The following is a 23590-nucleotide window of genomic DNA, read 5'->3' on the forward strand; positions in this document are numbered from 1 at the left end:
TTTGCCCTTTTCCAACTTACTCTTTATAAAAAATTATTTTCTGTGTATTTGAAGAAGAATTTCTCAGACTATTTCTTTAAAAAAATCTCAAATTCTTGACATCCTAATAGAATTCTACTTTTAATATTAATTCTTCAGAAAATGATTTAAAAGTTAAAATTATTTCCTTATTGCAATACTCAATAATGACATGTTCATTTTGTGTTTCAGAACACATTTGAGATCAGTGCTTATTTTCCCAGAGCCCAGTGGTATGACTATAGCACGGTAAGAACAAATGTATCTGTGCAGGTTAGAGAAGTGGTTAGAGCTTGCTTCTGACTTCTGAACATGTATTTTCTATGGCAGTAACTTCAAGCCTTTTCAGCTGTTGCAAGATTTGTTTAAATGAAGGGATGCATTAAAGCATAAATAGATAAAATCTGAGATTCTGGATCCCACTGATGTCTACCAGGAAAGACAGAGAAAAGACTAGGTTTTCAGAGTCTTGAGCAAAATGAAAAAAATAAAGTTTTCTCTTCCAATTTGCAATATGTTGCTAACTTCTTTGAAAAGAAGGACTTGTAATGGAACATGCATTCAATTAATCAGTTCATTGCTGCAGTCTGGCTGGGCACAATTCAGGAGCCACTTGTCAAAAGAAACGAACTTTATTTTTAGAACACACACACCGCACCACACAGCTCTTTAGGAAAAACCCTCAGAGCCCAACTGCCACCACCGGCTTCCCACAAGCCTCTCAACTCCCCCCATTCCTCCTGCTCTTGAGGCTGATTGGCTGGGTTGCATAGGCAGAGCCAAAAAAAGTCCCCCAATGAGCAGCTCTGTGGTCTGAAAGGGCGGGAAAACAGCCCAATGAGCATCACCCCAGAAGAGCCAATCAGTTGGCAGCTAGAAGTTTGCTGGGGCCGCTGTGAGCCAATCATCAGCTGGCAGCTGGCAGTTTGCTGGCAGCTGGAAGTTTGCTGGGGCCCCTTCAGCTGTGGCTCTCAACAGTTCATCTGTTCCCATATCTTGCCTGTATGATCCTTCCTAGGAATCTGCCTACAGATCCACAGGTGAGTTGGTAATACTGAAGGCTCCCCTAGACCACATCAACCTTCATGTCAGAGGAGGCTACATCCTGCCTTGGCAAGAGCCTTCCATTAACACTTACTACAGGTAAGAAGAGGTGGGATTTGATGGCCTTGCTTGGCCATGTGAGGCACCTTAAGGCTGTTCCATATTTACCAGGGCTATGTGGATAAATCAATCAAATTGCAGATGGGTCTTCCTGGTTGGATTCTGAGTGCCTTCTGAATAGGATCTGGAGAATGACTTCATAAAGTCAGTCTTGGGAAGATCTTTTATTCTAATGCTGTGTGATGGTGAAATGCTTTCCTGAGGGTGGAAGCATGTTTCTCTTCCCACGCAATTAAAAATATAGGAGTATTAATGAGCTCTAATGACCTTCTTGCCTTGTGATGGCTACCCAGGGATGTAGTTCTAATTCCAGGGTGACTTTGGTCAATGCAAGAAGATATTCCTTTCTCTCTCTCTCTCTCTCTCTCTCTCTCTCTCTGTTTATATGTATGAACTCACTCATTAAGGAGAATATATTCTGTTAAGAAAGGCATCTGCAAACAGAGATAACAACCCTGAAGGAGAGAGGTCAACTTACAGCCTGTGGTGTAAAGTCCAGATTTACATGAAAGAGGGCTTTGAGCTGGCTCTTAAATCATGAATAGGATTTGAATAGATGAGTGCAAGAGAAAAAGATATTCTGGGAGGATGAAAGAACTAAAGAGTAGATTGGATTTGGGGAATAGCAAGCCATTTAGTTTAATTGGAGCATAGATAAGGGAAGGGGTCACATAAATTAAATTCAAGCAGGAACAGAGCAGATCATGGAGGGATATGAATGTCTAAGTAATTTATAGCAACTTGAATAAGTAATTTAGAGAAACCTGAAAGCTATTAAAAGTTCTTTTTTCTTGGGGTTTCTTCCTGAGGACTTCAGACCTCATTAAATTACTTGAATATGTATATTTATAAAGTATGTATATTTAGTTTTTGAAAGTTGAAATTAAATCAAATGTTTCATTAAACGTTAAATGTGTTTCCATTAACTTTTAAGTATCATATTTTATCACATTTTACCTCTTTTTAGAACTTTACGTGCATATTTAATATGCTACTTTTATTTCTGGATAAGTAATATTTTCAACATGAGCTGTTCTTCATTCTTAAAACCTACAAGCTAGTGAAAAATAATACCCCCCTCCTTTTTTTTTGATAGTCGACAATGTTTTATGGGGTTAACTGTTGCTTTGGATGATGATGGGAAGGCCGAAGGTCAGCTGTTCTGGGATGATGGACAAAGCATTGGTGAGTGTGAACTTCCCAGAATCCTTGAACATCATTCAGAAAAGCAGTATCCTAGAGGATCAGTGAATCATAGGAACTTAAAATCTCTCTGTGTCTGCTACTGTCAATATGACCGTGGTATGTGAAGAACTTTTGCAACTTTTCCCTGCTCATGTTATGCTACAAATTATTATAGATCAGGTATATGATGCTATAGACCAGGTATATTTATCCAGCCAGGGATGATCTATCCCTATTGAACTCTCTTACTCTGATAAAATAGTGTGGATACAAATATCAGGCTGACAGTTAAATTCATTCTCAATGGGACAAGGACTGGGCTCTATTATTGGGCCAGCTGGTCACACCAGGCATCTTTTTCCTCATATGTTGGCCCACTCAGGAAAAAAAAATAGAGTTAGAAAATTTCTTGGTAACTCATAAATTGGGAATTAAGTATCACCTAAAGGATACTTCACACCTTATGTGCTTTCACTCCCCAATCCAGGGACAAGCTCATTCTGCCTTGGATTGGAACCTACCATTGTAATCAGAGCAGCCTCTTTCTCAGACATTTCTATGGAAATACTGTCACACTGCTCCAACCAGTTACTTTTCACTACTTAAATACTGTGGAACAGAACATTTTGTCTTGCAGCTTGCCACATTTTCTGAAACATTAATCTGTTTCTCACTACTGCTATTTCTAAAGGCTTCCTTCTTTTTAGTTTTCTTCATTATGAAGATAAGATACTCTCATTAAAGCATGAAGTGTTCCCTTCAAAAAGTCTTTAAGATGGAAAATTAGAAAAAATATGACCACTTTTAATATTTTTGCTGTATTACCTTTGCCTTTACATTACTTAATAAAATGTGTGATTTTTTGTAGCTGGAAACATACTACAAATTTAATTTGTGAAGCCTGCTTATTTTCACTTAACATAATGAAAGACACAATTCTAGATGTATTATATTCTCCTTATAAGCGCCATTATGACATAGATTCTATCAAGAAGCTATGCTGTAATTTATGTAACTGTGTAATTGTTCTTTGTATAGGATGTTTTCAGTTTTCATTTTTATGAATCACATTTTGTAGTGTTAGCCTGTGTTTGCATTTTAAATTATTTCCATAAAGTATATTCCTTGAAGATAATTATTTTCCTTTAATCAAAGAGTTGTAATTTACATAAGTAAAATGTCTTCATTTTTAAATAGAGCTCTTGAATAGTTGGCAGATACACACAGTGAGATAACCACCATCATATCAAGATACAGGATCTTTTCATGACCCAAGAGCGCCTTATTTTTTCCAGTCAGCTTTCCCCACTTCCACCTGCTACTTCCAAGACAAGTATTTATTCTGCTTTCTCCAACTGCAGACAGAGCCCTGTCTCCTAGGTTTTATATGAGTAGAATCAGGTAGTGTAGACCCTTTATGTGTCTTTAGATTTTCACTTATCAGAATGTTTTTTAAATTCACCCATGTTGTTGCTTGTAAAAGGAGCTAATTACTTTTTAGTCCTGAATAACATTCCATTTTGTGGATATACCACAATTTGCCCATGGATTTACTGATAAATATTTAAGTTGCTTCATTTTTGGAACCATTATTTGGGTATAAAACATTTTGTGATCTTATCTGTTCATCTCTCTTGCCTAAAAACCTGGGAGTGGAATTGCTGGGCCATATTGGATAAATACATGTTTAATGTTCAAAGAAATTGCCAAAATTATATTCTAATTGGCTGTACTATTTCCTATTATTAACAGCAATGATTAAGAATCCAACTTTTCTCATCCTCGCTAATACCTGGTATTATCAGTTTTTAAAACATCAACCATTCTTGCAGGCATACAGCACATTACATTTTGGATTTAGTTTGTATGTTTCTCAGAATAATTTAAGTTTCTATAAAAATATGTTTGGTTTAAAGACTAAAAATTTACAGTCCTTGAAATATTAAAAGTTACTCTTTTTAATAATGCTCTTTTTTGCCCTTATTTAAACAAATTAATAGACTTAGAAATTAAAATTTAAATTACTAAATACTAAAATATGGAACAAGTAGATTTAATTTAAATTTTCTGTTAGCAGATTTTCCTTGTTTACATAAAGTAATATAAAGGCTACTTCAAGGATAATCTTATAATCTTTAAAAATTCTGTGAGCCAAATCTCATTCTTGAAAACTCTTCATTAACTGATAAAAGTGGCTATAGTGTTTGCTTAAGTTGCATTCATTTTAAGGCTAAATTTAAAATACCATATGGATTTTGTAATTGTTTACTTCCCTATGAAGTAATGTTGAAGACTTAGAAGAAAGTCAGTCAGTTAAAGGAGATAATTTTTTTGGACTATTGGCAAGACATTGAAATGTTGACAAAGGTCAAGAAAAGATCATGATGTAAAACTGACTTTTAAGAAATAGGAGGAGGTATGAAAGTACCATGAGGAGAATGAATAAAGTAGATACCAACTAAGAAAAAAAGTATTCCTCTTTTTTTGAGTTTTCACATTTTGTGGTTTTAATTACCTATGGTCAGCAACAGTCCAAAAGTATTAAATGGAAAATTCCAGAAATAAGTAATTGATGCAGTGGGTAGAGTGTATGAAAATTTATGCAATATTAGTCCATCTCACTTAGGATGTGAACCATCAGTTTTTCCAGTGTATCCATGCTGTATATGCTACCCTCCAATTAGTCACTGAGAAGGCATTTTTGTTATTAGGTCAACCGTTGCACTATTTCAATGCTTATATTTTACTTAATAATGGCCCAAAGCTCAAGCCTACAAAATTATGTTACAATTGCTATATATTATTATTAGTTATTGTTAATCTCTTACTATGCCTAATTTATAAATTAAAGTGTATCATATACACATTAAGATATTTTCTGACTTGATTATCTGCTGCAATAGAAGCATTGAGCAATTGCTTATTTTCTTCTTCCTCTTGCTTTCAGACACCTATGAAAATGGAAACTATTTCTTGGCAAACTTTATTGCAGCTCAGGTAATGCTATTTTGTTGAACTTTATAAATGCTTTTCCAGTTAGTTACAGATTAAACATTATCAGTTAATGTTTATAATATCTCACATTTTAATAGGAGATCTTTACTGCCTTTACCAATTCAGATTTGTTAACATTAAAATAGGGAAGAAAAGAAATCCTTATTTTGATAATTATCCAATAGCATTATTATAGATAAAGAAATTTGGAACTCACATTGATCCAGGGAAAAATGGATTCCTAAATGTGTAAAATGTTTTCAGGAATAAGGAATTTAATAAGCGGTTATGCAATAATGCTGCACTACAGACAACCTCAAACCCTCAGTGGCATGCAACTATAAGCACTTGGTTATTAGACTGCAAAACTCAGATGACCTGGACTGAATTTGGCTGATACTGGCTGGCTCAAAAGTGACTGCATTTGGCCACTGGTTCTAGGCTGCTTGAGTGATCTTGGCTTCACTTTCTCACATACCTGACATATCAGCTGACCTACAGATGATCTAACATGACCTATAGGATGGTCTGAGCATGATGTTTTTATGATTATGGAAGAAGGTGCAAATTGACATGGAAGTGCCTAAAATCACTTCATGCATGGAGTTGACTAATCTCCCACTAGCAAAGCTAAGTCAGATGCGCACGTGGGACAGCATATTGCATTAAGTCAGGCAAAATTACTAAAATTACATAGAAAAGTGAGGAATGAATAGTTGGAGACAACATTACAATCAATGTATTATGTTAAGTAATTCCATGAATAATCTGTAATTCTAATTAGAGAAAAAAAGGTTCATTTCATTTTCAAGTTAGAATTTGCTTCTCTGTAAGTTTTATCTATTGACTTCAAATAAGAATAATTGAGGCACAAATCTATTCTCTTTTCCTTAAGTACTTCAAATACTTGAGATGTCTTTTATGTATATATATATCCCTTCTGTCTTTATGCATCTCTGGACTAACATTATTGGTTTCTAGATGTGATTATTCTGTTTGGACTCCAGTTATCCTAGATTTCCCCTAAAACCTGGTTCTCAGGATTAAGAGCACAATTTAGACCTTCACTATCCAAAATACATGTGACTGTTAAGCCCTTGCAAGTATGGCCAGCCTAATTTGAAATATTTAATAACTAAGTTTGAAGAAAGATTGTATAATATCCCAGAGTGTTTTATATTGAATACATGTTGAAATAATATTTTATAAACCTTGATACTAAGTAAAATATCTTTTAAAATCAATTTTTCCTTTTACTTTTTGAAAATGTGGCTATTAGAAAATTTAAAATTACATATATGGTTTGCACTATATTCCTACAGGAGAGAATTGATTTTTATATTGCCTACTACCACTTTTTAGCCAGACTGTCTTTTACTGATGTTGCATTGTGTTAATTTTTAAGCACATGTATCAGATGTTTGGCACATAAAAATCTCATGGTCAACTACATTTTATTTTCATAGACATGAGTATATAGACATGAAACTAAATGCAAGAGTTTGTATTCTCATTAAATCTGTACATTCCCTGTTTTTAACGAAAGAATATTGGAGTGGAAAACTTTATTTTTCCTCTCAAAATATTGTTTGTAAATGAAGCTGTTGATCTAGAAATTCTGGATTTTAGTTCTCTTTCTACTACTAAGAGGCACTTTTCTTGTTAAATCTATTTCTTATAAAACATAAGATGGCCCTTAAATTACTTTTAAGTCTAAATTTCCATTCTTTTGTTATTCCACAGTAGTGATAAGAGGATTCTTACTTGTGGGATGTTTAATAAATTTCCCCCCCTAGAGACCAGTGGCCTGAAGTGAAAAAAAGCTGCTAGTGTTCTCTGGGTTAATTATTATCAGTGTTGCCTGGCTAGTGAGCCAACTTGTGGGGTAGGAGCTGATCTATAGTATTTACTGACTTCTGTAGTATAAAAACATCCACCATCTTAACCAATTTCTAACTACAACTACTATGCACAATTTCAGGAAATTGAACCATCTGCTCTCTCAAATCAGTAAGATCTAGCCCTAATACATCTACTTGCTTCAAGTGTATACCTTTTCCTTGATCTTTCCTTTGATTCGGCCTGCCCATTTTTCCTTTGATTCAGCCAAAAAATCCTGTTAATTTTTTTTTTAAATTTTGTTTTAATTAGTTATACATGACAGTAGAATGCACTTAAATACTTTGATGTATCATACATAGATGGGATATAATTTTTCATTTTTCTGAGTATACATATTGTAGAATCACGTTGGTCAAACAGTCACCTATATACATACAGTAATAATGTGTTTCATTCTACTATTTTTCTTATCCCCATATCCCTTGCCTTCCCCTCCTTTCACTTCCCTCTACCTAATCTAAGGTAACATTATTTTTTTTGCATTACAATTCTTAATACACACAAATACCACACTTTTTGTATTTCTGTTTGTATATAATAAAGTATGTTGACACCCAATTCAAGTCTTCACACATGTACTTTGTATAATGATGTCCATCACATTCCACCATCCTTGTTACTCCCCTACCTGCTCCCTTTCCCTCCCACCCTTCTTCCCTATCTTGATAATGCCAATTGTATGCTTCTTTCTCTTTCTACTACTACCACCAGAATCAAGATATTCACAATTCTAGTCTACTGCAACTATTCCAATTTACTGCATAGTTCACAACCTTATTTGACATACTTACATGCAAATCCAGTCTCATTTTCCTTTTTTCTTAGCACCACCTACAGTAGCCCTTGTCCTAACTCAATGAGTGTGCCCTTGTTCAAATTATCTCTGTCTCTTTTCCCTGCCCCATTCATGTCACCTTTATACATCCTATCCATCTTCCCAGGGCTTCTGAAGTTCTGTGTCCTTACCAAATCTTCCTTGACTACATTGTTCCTATAGTAACAAATTTTCACTATGTGTTTCTTTTGGCCTTAGTTACATGGCATCGCATGATTTATTTAATATTATTTTAATCCTTGCATTGATGCTTAATGAGCTCACAGTTGAGATAAGTTCCTGCATTTCTTGTCAACCATCCTTACTCTAGGGCTTTTTCTTTATTCACCTGTATTAATTCTTCTAATGCTGTGCATATAGGCACATTGTCCTTCAGCTACTCACTTCATCTCCTAGAACCTCAGTTTTCTCATCTTTAAAACAGAGTTTCTTTTCAAAATTATTATAAGAATTAGCAAAAGATACACGCAAGGTATGCTGGTACATAGGCCTATTTTTTGACATCATCAAATTTTTTGCAGCAAGTGTTCAGGAAATGTCTTTATAAAATGTTCAACTAAGAATAAAAATAGCAAACCAGTACAACAAAGGCAACTTGAGGTTTCTAAGCATCTGATGCAAGGCATAGGTCATTAATAATGTATTTTGCATTATTCTTTTTATGAATGTTTTTTAGAACACCTTGAAAATTCAGGTCATACACAATAAGTATTTGAGCGACTCAAATTCATTGAAAGTTGGTTATATTAAAATCTGGGGAGTGAACTCTACTTATGTGACACAAGTCGGTTTCACATATGACAACTGGGAATTCATGACGACCAATTTCAAGAGTGACCCTTATACTAAGGTATGTCTGAAAGGAATACTATCATGAGCTAATTTTATTATTCTGCAAAATTATCAACACTATTATCAGCCTTATATGTACATATATTTCAAATGCTATAAATGTTTGCAACAGGTATGTTCCCGAAAAGTTCAGTGTTGGATTATGCTGTGAAATGCATAGTATGTTGTCCCAGGTCCAGTGGTCAGTGGTTTGGTGATACCTTCTGTACATTTACAAATGAAATTGTGCTGTTTGAATAGGTCAGTTTCCCAGCTGCATCATAGAACTTACTTTTCTGCTCAGAGGCTAAAACAAAGAAAAGAATGATTCCTTAAAGTTGCAAAGGTTCCCTGCTGCTTCCTGCAGCAATCACATCCCTGGTCAAATTTTTATGGATCTTTTAGGTTGAAAATTGGCAGTAAATTGTGGTGACCATTCAATGACTATATCTAACCTTTGATGTTTTATTTGGTTAAATAAAACAAAGTGACAAAAATAGAAGAACCTATCAGAGGATCTGTTTTTGTTGTTAGAGCCACGTAAATTAGCATTTTGGAAGTTGTATTAACAATAGTAACACCTAGGGCAATCAGAGGAAAAAGCACTCTACTTTAGCACATGACACTAATCAGAAATATGAGTTCAGCAAGTCATAGTGTAGAGTGTAAAAAAGTGAAAATGAATAACTCTAGTTCCAGCTTCTAAAAGGTGAAAAGGGTGCCCTGTTGATATTTTAATTTTAGAAAAAGGCCCTTCTGAATACAGGCCAAATAATTCCTTTTTCTACAGTCTCTTCTAGTTGTTTGCAACATTTTCCCTGGACTATGGAGTTCAGAACCACTTTTACCAAGTAACTGTTTCTAATTAAGACAAATACAGAAAGTCCTTGAATACCCTCTTTTTTGGACATTTCCATAGCACATCAGATACCAGTAGATGCCAGTTACCATTCTAGGTGTTGAACATAGTGAAGGTGTGAAACTAGCCTGCTGCCAGGAAGAGTAAGGCCAATGGCAAGGCAAGGAGGTTTTAATAAACACTGGCTTTAATTGCAGCTGTAACATTTGTGACCAATGTGGTTCTGACTGAATGAAGTGAGTAGGAAGAGACTGCCATCATAGGATTCTGCACACAGAGCATTTCTCCAAATTAAACTGTCAGGAATGCATGTGATCTAAAAAAAAAAAAAAGTGTTTGTATACTGTCACTGTCTTGGCAAAGAATGAGCACATTGTGGGTTTTATTATTGTTGTTAAATGAAATTTCAGATGGGACTAAAATATGGTAAAGAAGTTTTAATATACCCACTTTATTTTATTTTATTTTTATTTTTTTGGCAGACACTAACTATTCAGTTGACTGACAAGAGTGTTAGTCTGGAAAAATTAACTGAGGTATTCTGGATTCATGGGGATCCTTCATTTACGACTCCACCTGTGACAAGTGCCTTCCCCATGAGTCCTGAGCCTTCTACATCTTCTACAACAGCTGCTGCTACTGAGATTCTCACTAGCTCTGCTAGTGCAAGTCCTGCTGCTGGCACTAGTGAACCCTCTGCCATAACCACTCCTCCAACCAGCTCTACAGCAGTCACAACTAGTGCAGCTGGTCCTGACACTACGCCTTACTCCGTGGCCACTGGTGCTAGCACAAGTGCCACTGTACCTGTCCTCACCACAATGCTCACAACAAGCAGTACCAATGTCACCACTGCCACGAATGCTTCCTTCACCACCAGTATTGCCACTGTTACCAGTGCCACTGTCCCTTTCCCAACTACTCCTTTTACCACAGACACTACTAATGTCACCACTGCCACAAATGCTCCTTTTACCACCAGTACTGCCACTGACACCAGTGCCACTGTCCCTGTCCCAACCACTCCTTTCACCATAGGTACTACTAATGTCATCACTGCCACCAGTGCTCCTATCACCACTAGTAGTGCCACTGACACTAGTCCCACTACCCCTGTCCCAACCACTCCTTTCACCACAGGCACTACTAATGTCACCACTGCCACCAGTGCTCCTTTTACCACCAGTTTTGTCACTGACACCAGTGCCCCTGTCCCTGTCCCCACCACTCCTTTTACCATGGGCACTACCAATGTCACCACTGCCACCAATGCTTCCTTCACCACGAGTATTGTCACTGACACTAGTCCCACTGTCCCTGTCCCCACCACTCCTTTCACCACAGGCACTACTAATGTCACCACTGCCACCAATGCTTCCTTCACCACGAGTATTGTCACTGACACCAGTGTCACTGTCCCTGTCCCCACCACTCCTTTCACCACAGGCACTACTAATGTCACCACTGCCACCAATGCTTCCTTCACCACGAGTATTGTCACTGACACCAGTGTCACTGTCCCTGTCTCCACCACTCCTTTCACCATAGGTACTACTAATGCCATCACTGCCACCAGTGGTCCTTTCAGTAGTGCCACTGACACCAGTGCCACTGTCCCTGTCCCCACCACTCCTTTCACCACAGGCACTACTAATGTCACCACTGCCACCAATGTGTCTTTCACCACAAGAATTGTCACAGACACCAGTGCCACTGTCCCTGTCCCAACCACTCTTTTTACCACAGGCACTAATAATGTCACCACTGCCACCAGTGCTCCTTTCACGAGTATTGTCACTGACACAAGTACCCCTGTCCCTGTCCCCACCACTCCTTTTACCATGGGCACTACCAATGTCACCACTGCCACCAATGCTTCCTTCACCACGAGTATTGTCACTGACACTAGTCCCACTGTCCCTGTCCCCACCACTCCTTTCACCATAGGCACTACTAATGTCACCACTGCCACCAATGCTTCCTTCACCACGAGTATTGTCACTGACACTAGTCCCACTGTCCCTGTCCCCACCACTCCTTTCACCACAGGCACTACTAATGTCACCACTGCCACCAATGCTTCCTTCACCACGAGTATTGTCACTGACACCAGTGTCACTGTCCCTGTCTCCACCACTCCTTTCACCATAGGTACTACTAATGCCATCACTGCCACCAGTGGTCCTTTCAGTAGTGCCACTGACACCAGTGCCACTGTCCCTGTCCCCACCACTCCTTTCACCACAGGCACTACTAATGTCACCACTGCCACCAATGTGTCTTTCACCACAAGAATTGTCACAGACACCAGTACCACTGTCCCTGTCCCCACCACTCTTTTTACCACAGGCACTAATAATGTCACCACTGCCACCAGTGCTCCTTTCACGAGTATTGTCACTGACACAAGTACCCCTGTCCCTGTACCCACTACTCCTTTTACCACAGGCACTACTAATGTCACCATTGCCACCAATGCTTCCTTCACCACCAGTATTGTCACTGTCCCTGTCCCCACCACTCCTTTCACCATAGGCACTACTAATGTCACCACTGCCACCAGTGCTCCTTTCATGAGTATTGTCACTGACACCAGTACCCCTGTCCCTGTCCCCACCACTCCTTTCACCACAGGCACTACTAATGTCACCACTGCCACCAATGTGTCCTTCACCACGAGAATTGTCACTGACACAAGTGCCATTGTCCCTTTCTCCACCACTCCTTTCACCACAGGCACTACTAATGTCACCACTGCCACCAATGCTCCTTTCAGTAATGCCACTGACACCAGTGCCACTATCCCTGTCCCCACCACTCCTTTCACCACAGACACTACTAATGTCAAAACTGCCACCAGTGCTCCTTTCAGTAGTGCCACTGACACCAGTGCCACTGTCCCTGTTCCCACCACTCCTTTTACCACAGGCACTAATAATGTCACCACTGCCACCAATGCTTCCTTCACCACCATTATTGTCACTGACACTAGTCCCACTGTCCCTGTCCCAACTACTCCTTTCACCACAGGTACTACTAATGTCACCACTGCCACCAGTGCTCCTTTCAGTAGTGCCACTGACACCAGTGCTCCTTTCACCACGAGTATTGTCACTGACACTAGTGCCCCTGTCCCTATCCCCACCACTCCTTTCACCACAGGCACTACTAATGTCACCACTGCCACCAGTGCTCCTTTCAGTAGTGCCACTGACACCAGTGCCACTGTCCCTGTCCCCACCGCTCCTTTCACCACAGGCACTACTAATGTCACCACTGCCACCAATGTGTCTTTCACCACGAGAATTGTCACAGACACCAGTGCCACTGTCCCTGTCCCCACCACTCTTTTTACCACAGGCACTAATAATGTCACCACTGCCACCAGTGCTCCTTTCACGAGTATTGTCACTGACACCAGTACCCCTGTCCCTGTCCCCACTACTCCTTTTACCACAGGCACTACTAATGTCACCACTGCCACCAATGCTTCCTTCACCACCAGTATTGTCACTGACACCAGTGCCCCTGTTCCTGTCCCCACCACTCCTTTCACCACAGGCACTACTAATGTCACCATTGCCACCAATGCTTCCTTCACCACCAGTATTGTCACTGTCCCTGTCCCCACCACTCCTTTCACCATAGGCACTACTAATGTCACCACTGCCACCAGTGCTCCTTTCATGAGTATTGTCACTGACACCAGTACCCCTGTCCCTGTCCCCACCACTCCTTTCACCACAGGCACTACTAATGTCACCACTGCCACCAATGTGTCCTTCACCACGAGAATTGTCACTGACACAAGTGCCATTGTCCCTGTCCCCACCACTCCTTTCACCACAGGCACTACTAATGTCACCACTGCCACCAATGCTCCTTTCAGTAGTGCCACTGACACCAGTGCCACTGTTCCTGTCCCAACCACTCCTTTCACCACAGGCACTACTAATGTCACCACTGCCTCCAATGCTCCTTTCAGTAATGCCACTGACACCAGTGCCACTGTCCCTGTCCCAACCACTCTTTTTACCACAGGCACTAATAATGTCACCACTGCCACCAATGCTTCCTTCACCACCAGTATTATCACTGACACCAGTGCCCCTGTCCCTGTCCCAACTACTCCTTTCACCATAGGTACTACTAATGCCATCACTGCCACCAGTGGTCCTTTCAGTAGTGCCACTGACACCAGTGCCACTGTCCCTGTCCCCACCACTCCTTTCACCACAGGCACTACTAATGTCACCACTGCCACCAATGTGTCTTTCACCACAAGAATTGTCACAGACACCAGTGCCACTGTCCCTGTCCCCACCACTCTTTTTACCACAGGCACTAATAATGTCACCACTGCCACCAATGCTTCCTTCACCACCAGTATTATCACTGACACCAGTGCCCCTGTCCCTGTCCCAACTACTCCTTTCGCCACAGGCACTACTAATGTCACCACTGCCACCAATGCTCCTTTCAGTAGTGCCACTGACACCAGTGCCACTGTTCCTGTCCCAACCACTCCTTTCACCACAGGCACTACTAATGTCAAAACTGCCACCAGTGCTCCTTTCAGTAGTGCCACTGACACCAGTGCCACTGTCCCTGTCCCAACCACTCTTTTTACCACAGGCACTACTAATGTCACCACTGCCACCAATGCTTCCTTCACCACCAGTATTATCACTGACACCAGTGCCCCTGTCCCTGTCCCAACTACTCCTTTCGCCACAGGCACTACTAATGTCACCACTGCCACCAATGCTCCTTTCAGTAGTGCCACTGACACCAGTGCCACTGTTCCTGTCCCAACCACTCCTTTCACCACAGGCACTACTAATGTCAAAACTGCCACCAGTGCTCCTTTCAGTAGTGCCACTGACACCAGTGCCACTGTCCCTGTCCCAACCACTCTTTTTACCACAGGCACTACTAATGTCACCACTGCCACCAATGCTTCCTTCACCACCAGTATTATCACTGACACCAGTGCCCCTGTCCCTGTCCCAACTACTCCTTTCGCCACAGGCACTACTAATGTCACCACTGCCACCAATGCTCCTTTCAGTAGTGCCACTGACACCAGTGCCACTGTTCCTGTCCCAACCACTTCTTTCAGCATAGCCACTACTAATGTCAAAACTGCCACCAGTGCTCCTTTCAGTAGTGCCACTGACACCAGTGCCACTGTCCCTGTCCCCACCACTCCTTTCACCACAGGCACTACTAATGTCACCACTGCCACCAATGTGTCTTTCACCACGAGAATTGTCACAGACACCAGTGCCCCTGTCCCTGTCCCCACCACTCCTTTTACCATGGGCACTACCAATGTCACCACTGCCACCAATGCTTCCTTCACCATGAGTATTGTCACTGACACCAGTGTCACTGTCCCTGTCCCAACCACTCCTTTCACCATAGGCACTACTAATGCCACCAATTCTCATTTTACCACCAGTAGTGCCACTGTCACCAATGCCACTGTCTCTTTCCCAACTACTCCTTTTATCATAGGCACTACTAATGTCACCACTGCCACCAATGCTTCCTTCACGAGTATTGTCACTGACACCAGTGCCACTGTGTCTGTCCAAGCCACTTTCCCCATAAGCACTGTTGGTGCCACAGAAAACACAGCTGCTCAGGATACAACTCGTCCTCCCGGTGCCACTGCTGCCAGCCCGAGTGATGTGGTGCCTCCTGCAGCCGTGGCCTCCCAGGCCAGTACTGCTGCTGCTGAAACCAGTTCTGCGTTACTGGCCTCATCTACTTCCCCCCTAACCAGTACCAGTAATGTGGGCAGGAGCACTGTGGTTCCTCCTGGCGCCACCCCTTCCCCTCCTGGCGCCCCCCCCTCCCCTCCTGGCGCCCCCCCCTCCCCTCCTGGCGCCACCCCCTCCCCTCCTGGCGCCACCCCCTCCCCTCCTGGCGCCACCCCCTCCCCTCCTGGCGCCACCCCCTCCCCTCCTGGCGCCACCCCCTCCCCTCCTGGCGCCACCCCTTCCCCTGCAACCCCTCCCACATCCAATGCTGGTGCTAGTGCTTCTCTGGTGACCACCTCCTCTCGTGCCAATAAGGATGACACCAGTCCTCACGATGGGCTTCCAGTTGCGTCCACTCCTCTCACACACACTGGTGCTGACTCCATGAGCAATAGCTTTCCTCTTTTGACTCCTTCTTTCTCTGAAAATAGTACTGATGCTTTGAACACCACTGTTGTACGGGAACTACACCCGTAGGTAGGAAGGTTGCTGGCACTGGCAGTGAGTCTCCTGTTGCACATCCTTTTCCCGCTACAGTGCCTGGGGTTTCAACAGGGGTAAGACTCTTCCTGAAGTGAGTACTCTTTCTACAAATACTGTTGCTTCTAGTCATCTTCTTTCTGTTTCGACCTTCTCCCCAGAAGGAACAATTGCCACCTCTCTTAATCCCACTGATACTGCAGTGCCACCATCTTCAGACCTAGGCCCAGGAACCTCCCCTGTCACAACAAACTTAGAAAAAAGCCCCGCTACAGAGGGTACAACCTCTGGCACCACAGATACCACTTTTGATGTAGCAACTGCTACTGACACACATCCATCTAGTACCCAAGACTCGAGTTCCTTCGCATCTACTCCTGCAAAGGTTACAGCTGCCTCCTCTGAAATCACAGAGTTCACTGCTCCCAGCTCTGCTGTTACTGTGACACCAGTCTTAAGTCACACAACATTAATCCCCACTCATGTTCCTAATCAGGGCACCATTGAAACTTCTCCCACAAGCACTACAGCCACGACTATGGTTTCACTTACTACAAATGCTACACATCTCACCATTGCAGGAAACACAAATGCAGCCAGAGGAGTCGCCATGGTTACTATGTCTGCCAATGATACTTCTGTAAAAACTACAGACCAAGGCATGTCAGCTCTGCCTCCTATAGGTGACCCTGGTGCCACCAGAGATGATGAATCTCTGATAGAACATACCAGAAAAGTCACTGCTACTTATCCTCAAAATAGCCCCACTCGTGCTTTAAATACCACTTCCACAGGCACTGGGGATACCCGACACCAACCACCACCAATGCTCACAATGCTGTGTAGCACCAGGCACCACAGGTACTGTAGATACTCCCACCAGAGGTGCCCCAACTACTCAACTACTCTTAACCTTGGCACCACAAGTGTTTCTACTGAATACTTTCTCTACTACCCCACATGGTACTCAAGAATCTGCCACTTCTCATACACAAACACTGAAGACAGCACATGTGCTGCTAAAGCTACTGGAAATGCCATTACAGTATGTAGTTCTACCATGGCTACACATATTTTCAACACAAAAACCACAAATTCAATTACTACTTATACAGTCCTTTCAAATTCTTACATCCCAAGTGCCACAGATATCCTGTATATTTCAATATATACTTTGGATACTTCCACTCCTCATAGAATAACATAGGATGCTTCTGTTATTGCATCTACAGAAATCACAAGTGCCATAAATGCTGCTCTAGCTCCATGAATGCTGTTGAAGCCGGGTCATTACTACAGATAACCCTTTGAAACAACTATTGCATATGTAGACAATCAGTGGATACCCAATCTTATGCTTTCTGTTTTCACCATTATTTTTACTCTAACCAGAGCAGATATGGGTATTCCAACACTGTCAACATTGCAGGCAGGTTTAAGAATGCATCCATTACAAAGTTTTCACCAAAGAAGCCAAATGGTGTACCATGATTCTTTTAATCATAGTTATTATTTCCATAGCCCTATTAATTAAACTTTAAATATTTATATCCTTGCTACAGACTTCACACACAATCTTGGTGTTTTCAGATAATATATTTATAGACATTAGGTGCTATGAATACTAGTACCCAAAACTCGAGTTCTTGTAGATGTAGTTATTGAAATAGCTCAAATTGTTTCTTGGGTAACAGGACATGATACAACAGTATCACTAAATGCAGTAGTGATACACATGACACTCAATTGACCTTTCCAAAAACAGTTATTAATATTGCAAATTATTTGATTAATGATGCAAAAATAGCACTTTATTTTCCTGAGGACTTTTCTAAGTACCAGGGCTACCAATATAGAAATTTGCTATCACACATGCCAAAAGTCATATTGCTTTTCATAAAATTCTCATTGTTGCTGTATATATGGAAAATGCTATCATTGTAGATATTGTATATGCCTTGACTTCAGGCACTGAAGTCATTAAATTATGAATATTAAACCTTTTGCTATCACAGAAAATAAAAATGACTCTACATAATAAAAAAGCAGTTCCCCCAATTTTGCAGTCCTTATTTCCATGGGCATTATTGATACTACAGATTTGATAACTATAGGTTGAATATCCCTTTTCTGAAATGCTTGGGACCAGAAGTGTTTTGGATTTCATGTATTTTTCAGAGTTCGAAACATTTGTATATACAGAATAAGCTTACCTTGGGGATGTGATCCGAATCTAAGCATGCTTTATTTTTCATAGATACCTTATACATATAGCCCGAAGTTCATTTTATATAATATGTTTAATTACTTTTTTCCTGAACAAGGTTTTATGTATGAAATTTCTCACTGGCTGCATCATGTTGGTGCTCAAAATGTTTCAATTTCAGACTTACATATTAGGGATGCCCAACATGCACTACTGTAGTGTGGGACACTCAAGTCCTTCCAGCACATTCACATTCATCTTATTTTTGAATCTAGGCCCTTACTGGTACCACCAGTGACTAGCTCTGACTCTCCAGAAATCACCCAGAGAAAAGACACAGCCCATGGGAAGCGGTCGACCCTGGAATCAGAGTTCATAATCTTGTTTATTTTTCTTTTATCTGCCTGCTTTCCCTTTGACTGATATTTGACACTCCCTTCAGTGTGAAAAGGCTTTTGTATGTTCTTGGTCTTTTATATACAAATTCATCACTTTATCTCCAACCTATTACTTCCTCAGATCACCCAGAGGCCCCTCAGTAGACTCAGGGTCATTGCCAAATCCAGCCACTTTTGTGCTGTTGAAGGTTTAACTCTAGAAAAGCTTTCTCCAAGTGCAGTTACAGAATCTGTGCAGTGCCCCACAATACTCTCTGGGATCAAAACTATTGTCACTCTAATAAGCTGTTATTTGCCTATTTCTTATTCTTACTCTTATTCTCTCATTAGTATATGGTAGATTTTTCCCAGAGATTCTATTCTGTGTTGTATCACAATAGATAAATATAGAGACAGATGCTAGAATATAGTTTTATTCTGTTATGCAAGATACTCATATTATTCGGATTTGCAAAATGTAAAACAGTGCCATTCCTTTTACTGTTTTTTTTTGTGCTTTGAAAAATACAGTTATTTTTCCACAAAGTATGTTATTTATGTTAACATGTGGGAATATATTGTTATTTTTAATGAATGAAAAAATAAATAAGGACAAAAATATTTTATGAGTGACTCAATTTTAAATTTGAATGCAGTTGATACTAACAGATATAACACACATAAAGGAAACATGGTGTCTTTACTGAATTGGATGTAAAGAAGGCCTGAGAACAGAGTTTGAGAACCACTTCTTTAGGGTGACCACATTCACACTCTCAGGTCCCTGCCAGGTACTCTACTGAACAGCACAGAGGATCTCCAGCATCTGTGACTTATTCCTCATGATTATCCACCACCTTCTACAAACACTTCTTCCCAGTTTTCTGAATGGCCATCACAGCTGTGCTGTGGTCAGGACATTTTTGTGGTGCTCTACATGAGGGCCACAGGATCATCAGTTAGCTACATTTGCCTTGTGGTTTTGGCACACAAGTTACAAGGCCAAGAGACCATATGCTGGAGTATACATGGCCCTCAACTTGACTTTCCACCTCCAAACAAAACTTATATAACTCTAAGGGATTGGTCATGAACTCCCTCCCTTGTACCTTTACAGAGGGAGACCCCAGTGTACTTGTCTTGTTGGTACCAAACTCAGACAAAATAAAGTGCTCAGTGTCCTAAGGCCCCAGAAGATGCTGCTTCCAGCTGAATCTTGGCCAAAGGCCTCCCTATAAGTACTTGAGATTTGGAAAACCGGATGCGTTTGCTCTAATAAACAGCACCGAAGTTGCTGAAACCCAACCCCTTTGTACATGTAAGTGGACCATAATTACAAGAATGGAAGAAGTACTCTGAAAAATAAAACAATTCAAACAAAATCCTGGACTTGGTCAAATATCTGAATACATTTGAGTCAGTGCAAGGGGAGTGGTTCCCAAACCAGGTTTGGAAAACACGGGGACAATGCTTACTTACCACTGTGTGTGAGATAGCTTTCTATCACTGTGACAAGACACCTGAGGAAACTAAATCAGATAAGGAAAGATTCATTTTGGCTCATGGTGTCAGAGGTTCCATTCAGTCCATGGTCACTTGGCTCAGCAGGTTCTGGGTTTGTGATGAGAGAGACATCAGGGCAGGGATGGAATATCAGAGAAAAGCTGCTACTTCATGGTGGCAAGGAAACAGGGCCAGAGGCAAGGGAAAAATAACCTTCAAGAGCAAGTCCTCTGTGACCACCCCCTCAAGTTTCCAGCACCTCCCAGTAGCACCAACAGTGGGAACAAGCCTTTTAACTTGAGCTTTTGGGGACATCCCAGTTCCAAACTATCACACAGTGGCAACACGGTAAAACTTATGCATGGACCCTAATTTATAAGATCCAAGGAAACTTCTGTGACCTACAATGACTTGAAAACTTTATTTATTAGTCTGTTACCTCACTGGGCCACTCACGTAGGTGATTTTAATTCTGCACTGTGTATTGCAAATCATGTTCTAAATATAAATACATTTATTTTTCTACACTTCTGATATTTAGATGTTTCCACCCACACAATTATCCCTGTGCACAGTTATTGTCAGTATTACAATTGATACTCTAATATAATATAATGTAATATGTTACATTATATTATTCACTTAAACTTTATTTTGTCACTATGCAAACACTATTCTTATCAACCATGTGAGAATTATTGTATTCATAGTGTATGATTAATTTTTCAGTGAAAAATATAGATGATGGATGTTTTGGATTAACAAGATATTCACTAGAGGCTAGAGGGACTAAGAAACAATTTAAGGAATAGGGGAATTTGGGATGTGTTCAATGGTACAGAAAAGATTGTGTGCCAATCCCCCCAAAAAAACAAATGCAAAATATCTTCTCTGATATAAGGGGAGCAACACAAAATGAGGTAGGGAGGAAGAGCATGGGAAGAAGATTACCTCTAGATAGGGAAGAGGGATGGGAGGGAAAGAGAGGGAGAAGGGGAATTGCATGGATGGTGGAAGGAGATCTTCATCGTTGTACAAAATACATGTATGAAGAAGTGAATTTGGTGTCAACATATCTAATATACAGAGATATGATAAATTGTGGTATAAAGGTGTATTAAGAATTGTAATGCAAAAGATAATAATAATAATAATAATAAGAGAGCTCATGTAAAAATAAATAAAAATGTAAAAAAAAAAAGATCGTGAGAAAGCATTTCTGGTGGGGAGTGAATTAGACAAAGAAAGCAACTTCATATAGTATAATTAGCTGATTTAAAAAATAGGCTACTCTTTTTATAGCAGAGAATTATAGTGGGAGAAAAGGTTCAAGTTTAATGTCCACAGCCAATCATTTGATAAATGACGTTTGAGTGAGGATTGGAAGGGTGTTTATTCAAGCAGAGTCCACAGAGCTAAAAGCATGCTTTGATTTCATATTCCCTCTATGGGCTTGGTCATGAACTCCCTCACTTGTACCTTTACAGAGGGAGACCCCAGCGTATTTGGGGTCATGGAGTGTACACTGCATGAAAGGCATAGAATAAGCGCTTACAGAGATTGAGAGTCTGTGGAAAGCTGAAACTGGCTTCTGACTTACATCTGGGCACTTACTGAACTGCAGAAAGTCCTAGCCTCCTTAAGTAACATAGTGGAGTATGGAATATGGGCAAAGGTCACCAGAATTTCTGCATCTCCCAGGGTGTTCAAGCCATTGTAATGCGCATGATTAGTTTTCCAATGGAAATATAGATGATGGAAAATTTTGCATTAACAAGATTTTTACTAGAGGCTAGAGGGACTAAGGAACATTTGAGGAATAGGGGAAATTGAGGTGGGTCCTACACATTGTATGAGAATTCTGGAGGTGGCAAGGATCGAAGTCTCTCTGATGGTGGATGTAGAGCCAGGGCAGCTTTCCTGCAGCCTAGACTCTCACAGTGTTCAATGTAGCCAGGAAATGAGATCCTTAGGTGGTGTGGTGGAATGTGGCTGGGCCATAGCTGTCACAAAGAAGCATGCCCTATAAGCCAGGGGATCCCAGTGATAAGAGTCTATGGGATAGACCAGCCAAAGTAGAAACTAAGATTGGGAGTGGAAGAGATCAAAACAGGTCAGGTCTCTTGCATCCCACCCTGTACTAGTTGCTGCAAAAGGGAGTTTTGAAAAACTCACAGAATATGCCTAAAGGAAGAAAATAACACTGGGAGCTTGTCACACCAAGGATACAGATGCTTTGCCACAGTATTAATCACTGAGACTACTTTGTCTTTTCCTGTAATTCCCATCTATAGAGGAGAACTGAGAGTCGGGAGTGTGGAAGCACAGACCATGATCCCCTGTCCCATCACTAAGTGATGGAGTCTGATGAGATACTGTTAAGGAAAAGGACTCCAACTCAGCATCCATGGCGGCGGGGGGGGGAGGGGTGTCACTAAAAGGTAAAGATGCTGCCCAAAGTCTGGAGCAGGGGATGGACCATCTTCATGCAACTACAGAGGGAAGGAGTCAAAACAAATATTAGCTTGCTGTTTACTTCCCTCAGTACTGAGGATTGAACTCAGGGCCTTGCACATGCTGGACAATGTCTCCAACATTTGTCCCGTCCTGCAGGACACATCAACGTGGGCAGTGAACCTAGATGGGGAGGAATGAAGGGACAAGGGACACGAAGGGTGACAGCAAGAGAAAAGTTCTGATCAAGCTGCAAACTTTTATTGTTCACACAGGGGTATTTATGGGCTGGGGATGGGGGGAGCTCTCTTATAGGCAGTTGCTGGAAGTCTTCACAAGGTGAGATAGCGCAGGATGTTTCAGGAAGACAGATGGCCGCAGGATGTCTCAGGGAGATGGATGGCTGCAGGGTGTCTCCCAGGCGAGATGTCTCCTAGGGGGCTGTTTCTTGTAACTGTCAGGCTATTCTTTGAAGGAGAACTCCCTTTTGGTCCCTGGCAAAAACTGAGCCACACCCCCTTTTCTTGGCGTTTAACTTTTATTTTGAGACACTCTTGCTAAGTTCCTCAGACTATCCTCAAACTTATGATCCTCCTGCCTCAGCCTCCTGAGTAGCTGGGATCACAGACCTGTGTCACCATACCAAGCAGGATCTGGCTACTTCTGAGTCTTCCAGAACCAGCTACTGGAAGGGTATTTATTGTGCCCAGCTCCTTCCTCTCTCTTTCTGTGTCTGCCTCTCTGCTGCCATGGGGCAGACAATTTTCTTCCCTCATGCCTCATCTTAGGTCCAAAGCAACGGATCCAGCTGACTGTGAGCTGAAAAAATCATGGTGTAAAATAATCTTCAGGTCCAAAGGTGTCACACAGAAAAAAAGCTAACACAGAGCTCTAGTTGAGAATTACATGCATGAACAACAGAAAAGAAGGGCTTTGAAAAGGTTAACAGGGTTCATACTGACTATTGAATATGTCTGTATTTATTAGGATCATTTCCTATGGCAAACATATTTC

The 23590-nt window shown here is 41.1% G+C and overlaps 1 protein-coding gene across 1 annotated transcript in view; it reads left to right on the forward strand.

The window, feature by feature from the left end:
* Positions 1–18094, forward strand: part of Mgam2 (maltase-glucoamylase 2 (putative)) — a 79964-nt gene extending 61870 nt beyond the window's left edge. The window contains exons 42-50 of the mRNA XM_078027885.1: positions 211–267; positions 1037–1161; positions 2279–2367; positions 5315–5364; positions 8775–8948; positions 10271–10475; positions 11337–15667; positions 15872–15929; positions 16063–18094. Coding sequence (XP_077884011.1) covers positions 211–267; positions 1037–1161; positions 2279–2367; positions 5315–5364; positions 8775–8948; positions 10271–10475; positions 11337–15667; positions 15872–15929; positions 16063–17243 — 6270 coding nt within the window. The 3' untranslated portion in view covers positions 17244–18094. The remainder of the gene's footprint in view (positions 1–210; positions 268–1036; positions 1162–2278; positions 2368–5314; positions 5365–8774; positions 8949–10270; positions 10476–11336; positions 15668–15871; positions 15930–16062) is intronic.
* Positions 18095–23590: the final 5496 nt, after the last annotated feature.

Source organism: Ictidomys tridecemlineatus, chromosome 2 (genome assembly GCF_052094955.1).
Source record: "Ictidomys tridecemlineatus isolate mIctTri1 chromosome 2, mIctTri1.hap1, whole genome shotgun sequence".
Taxonomy (NCBI): Eukaryota; Metazoa; Chordata; class Mammalia; order Rodentia; family Sciuridae; genus Ictidomys; species Ictidomys tridecemlineatus.